This window comes from Lethenteron reissneri, unplaced genomic scaffold, assembly GCF_015708825.2.
Source record: "Lethenteron reissneri isolate LAM-NWPU_2019-01 unplaced genomic scaffold, ASM1570882v1 scaffold_1639, whole genome shotgun sequence".
Taxonomy (NCBI): Eukaryota; Metazoa; Chordata; class Hyperoartia; order Petromyzontiformes; family Petromyzontidae; genus Lethenteron; species Lethenteron reissneri.
Window position 1 is genome coordinate 2,075,759 of NW_026891376.1, and position 2,500 is coordinate 2,078,258.

At 50.9% G+C, this 2,500-nt stretch overlaps 1 protein-coding gene across 1 annotated transcript in view; it reads right to left on the minus strand.

Moving 5' to 3' along the window:
• Positions 1 to 1,813: 1,813 nt before the first annotated feature.
• The window catches only part of LOC133363059 (cyclin-dependent kinase 10-like), a 9,299-nt gene continuing 8,612 nt past the window's right edge, over positions 1,814 to 2,500 (minus strand). The window contains exon 5 of the mRNA XM_061582069.1: positions 1,814 to 1,920. Coding sequence (XP_061438053.1) covers positions 1,814 to 1,920 — 107 coding nt within the window. The remainder of the gene's footprint in view (positions 1,921 to 2,500) is intronic.

Sequence of the window (2,500 nt, forward strand, 5' to 3'; positions counted from 1 at the left end):
CACACACACACTCATTCACTCACTCACACACCCACACGCGCTCAATCACACACACTCACTCACACACACACACTCACTCACACACACTCACGTCACTCACACACCCACTCACTCACTCACTCACACACCCACACACACTCACTCACACACACTCACTCACTCACACACCCACTCACTCACTCACTCACACACCCACACACACTCACTCACACACACTCACTCACACACTCACACACACGCTCACTCACACACTCACACACCCACACACACTCACACACACTCACACGCGCTCACTCACATTCACATTCACACACTCACACACGCTCACACACACACACACACACACTCGCTCAATCACACAACACACGCTCACACACACACTCACTAACACACACACACTCACACACACACTCACACACACTCGCTCAATCACACACACACGCTCACACACACACACTCACTCACACACACACTCACACACTCACTCACTCACACACACACTCACACTCACACACACACTCACACACACACTCACTAACACACACACTCACACACACACTCACACACACTCGCTCAATCACACACACACGCTCACACACACACACTCACTCACACACACACTCACACACTCACTCACTCACACACACTCACTCACTCACACACACACTCACACACTCACTCACTCACACACACACTCACTCACTCACACACACACTCACACACTCACTCACTCACACACACTCACTCACTCACTCACACACACACTCACACACACACTCACACACACTCACTCACACTCACACACACTCACTCACACTCACTCACTCACACACTCACACACACTCACACACAATCACACACTCACACACCCACACACGCGCTCACTAACACACACGCTCACTCACACACACACACATTCACACACATTCACACACACACACTCACACGCGCTCACTCACACACACACACACTTACACACTCACCTCACACACACTCACACACTCACACTCACCTCACACCCACACACGCACTCACTCACTCACACACTCACACACACACACTCACACACTCACACACACACACACTCACTCACACACACACTCACACACACACTCACACACACACTCACACACACTCACTCACACACACACTCACACTCACTCACTCACACACCCACACACTCACTCACTCACACACACTCACTCACACACCCACACACGCGCTCACACACACTCACACACACCCACACACTCACTCACTCACTCACACCCACACACGCTCACTCATACACACACTCACTCACACACCCACACACTCACTCACTCACCCACACACCCACACACACGCTCACTCACACACTCACACACCCACACACACTCACTCACACACACTCACACACACCCACACACTCAGACACTCTGTAACACACTCACACACACCCACACACGCTCACACACACTCACACACTCACTCACACACCCACTCACTCACTCGCTCACTCACACACACTCACTCACACACACCCACACACACACTCACACACACTCACACACTCACACACACACTCACACACTCACACACACGCTCACACACACACACACACGCTCACACACACACTCACTAACACACACACACACTCTCACACACACACTCACTAACACACACACACTCACACACTCACACACCCACACACACTCACACACACACACGCGCTCACTCACACACTCACTCACACACTCACTCACACACACACCCACTCACTCACACACCCACTCACTCACACACCCACACACTCACACACCCACACACGCGCTCACCTCTCCAGCCGGGCTCCCACCACCACCTCCTTGAGCTCCACGACGTTGGGGTGTTGCAGGCGGAGTAGCAGATTTATCTCCCGCATGCTGCTGATGGGCAGACCTGGTTAACACAAGACAAAGATCCCCCGTATAGCCTTCAAAGACTGTCGGAGCAAGTGTGTTTAGCGAGTACCTATGAAAGCCGGCACCATGGCACACGAGGGAGTGGGTAGCCAAACCATTTCCTTAGAGCCTAGTCTCACATGGTGTTGGACCAGATGACGCCAAAACGCGCACAACTCAAAGACAATGCACCATCAGAGTATGAGAGCTCGGGGTAAAGCATTTACACCATTGGAACCTCATTTGCCAGTAGCAAAATATGATAATTGGTTTTTTACCCTTTTATCTGGCAACAAAACTGACACCTTTTTTTACAAGGAGTCATGTTTGCATAGACCACAATACCTGCGGTCGTAATTCAAACAAAAAACACAACTCTGATAATGTATGCACTGTCCTTGAAGTTGATTGGTCTACACCCGAGACAGCTTTCCTTAGAACCTAGTCTCACATGGTGTTGGACCAGATGACGCCAAAAGGCGCACAACTCAAAGACAACGCACCATCAGAGTGTGAGAGCTCGGGGTGAAGCATTTACACCATTGGAACCTCATTTGCCAGTACATTATCAGAGTTGT